At 46.6% G+C, this 1,538-nt stretch overlaps 1 protein-coding gene across 1 annotated transcript in view; it reads left to right on the top strand.

Moving 5' to 3' along the window:
• Window positions 1-1,157, top strand: part of LOC109922252 (cytosolic 5'-nucleotidase 1A-like) — an 87,606-nt gene extending 86,449 nt beyond the window's left edge. Inside the window, exons 5-6 of the mRNA XM_048613058.1 lie at window positions 190-374; window positions 816-1,157. Of these exons, the coding sequence (XP_048469015.1) occupies window positions 190-374; window positions 816-1,157 (527 nt within the window). The remainder of the gene's footprint in view (window positions 1-189; window positions 375-815) is intronic.
• The last annotated feature ends 381 nt before the right edge of the window (window positions 1,158-1,538 follow it).

Here is a 1,538-nt window from a genome sequence, read left to right as displayed (position 1 = left end):
ATCTAATCCGTGTTCTTTGACAATCTGCTCAGATTCATCCGAAAAAAAGCACAGCATCTCCATCAAAAGCCCCCCTCAACTTACGAGTACACAGTACCTCACCCCCGCTCACCCAGCCACATCACTCCTAGTTTTATTGGTGTGTTGGTCACTCTCTGAGACACTGTGTGATGTTTCTCCCTTGTCCAGGTATTGCTGCTGCAACAATCTTCAGTCCTAATAAAGATGTCAGTGTCTCCGAGAGGCAGCTGAGGGTGGCTTTTGATGGAGATGCTGTGCTTTTTTCGGATGAATCTGAGCAGATTGTCAAAGAACACGGATTAGATAAATTCTTTGAGCATGAGCAGACGAATGAGAACAAACCATTGGCTATGGTAAGATATGTTGTAAATGAAAAGCCTAAACAAGGTGGAGAATGATGTTGACGATGAAGTGGGACAGTAGAGTTGCTGTTTACTCTGACTGTGGGGTCATTGACCAGATAATCCAAAGCTGGAGAGTTGGACACATTCCAGTCACCCACTTGTCTTACTGTCAGCCATTGATTCCTCCATAATATTGTTTATTCAGGGCAAATGAGTCTGATTAAATGGTACACTTCAAACATTCAAATGTAAACATTTCACAGTGAACATGGGTTGTACACAGGGTGTGGATATTTTACAGTGGACATGGGCTCTGAACTGTGCTCCTTACACCAATTTGATAACACTGCGGACACCATGCACTAGGTGCGTGGAACTCCAGAATGTGTAGGGACAATTTCACTGGCTCTTTAGATGCTCAGTCTAATTTATCCTATCCATTTTCAACAGGGGCCTCTGAAAGGATTTTTGGAATCACTGGGAAAATTGCAGAAGAAATTTTACGCCAAAGGTCAGCGTTTGAAGTGCCCAATCAGGACCTACTTGGTCACAGCTCGGAGTGCTGCCAGCTCAGGGGCTCGTGCTCTGAAGACCCTGCGAAGCTGGGGTTTAGAGACGGATGAAGCTCTGTTCCTGGCTGGTGCTCCAAAGGGGCCACTCCTGCAGAAAATCCGACCACACATTTTCTTTGATGATCAAATGTTTCATGTGGAAGGTGCGAAGGAGCTGGGCACCATTGCAGCCCATGTTCCTTATGGAGTCAGTCAGAGATACAAGAAGGTGGAGGACTAGGAAGACAGGGATTAACTGGAGCTCCCTCCATCACAGAGCCCAGCATTTAGCTCTAAGCCTGGGATCCATGACCCTGTACTTTGATGTTTTTGCACAGACGCGCAGACTGCTTTTCCCACTGTTATTTATTCTGCTGCAAAAACCAGCTCCTTGCTGAAACCCCTAGTAATCCCCATTTACCTAACCCCCTTTCCCACCTCTCTCACCTCCCATTCTCACATTCACCTCCTACACAATATCAGCATCTGGGACAGACAACGGGATTCCAATTCTCCCACTGCAGTATCTCAGGTGTAAGGAGCTGCAGTGTGTGCACATCCTGAGGTGCCCATTTGGCATTGGGGACTGTTCCACCTGACTGAGCAAATTACAACATGGGAA

This window comes from Rhincodon typus, chromosome 27 (genome assembly GCF_021869965.1).
Source record: "Rhincodon typus isolate 14 chromosome 27, sRhiTyp1.1, whole genome shotgun sequence".
Classification (NCBI taxonomy): domain Eukaryota; kingdom Metazoa; phylum Chordata; class Chondrichthyes; order Orectolobiformes; family Rhincodontidae; genus Rhincodon; species Rhincodon typus.
Note: the sequence above shows the minus strand (reverse complement) of the source record. Positions and strands in the feature narration are given on the sequence as shown.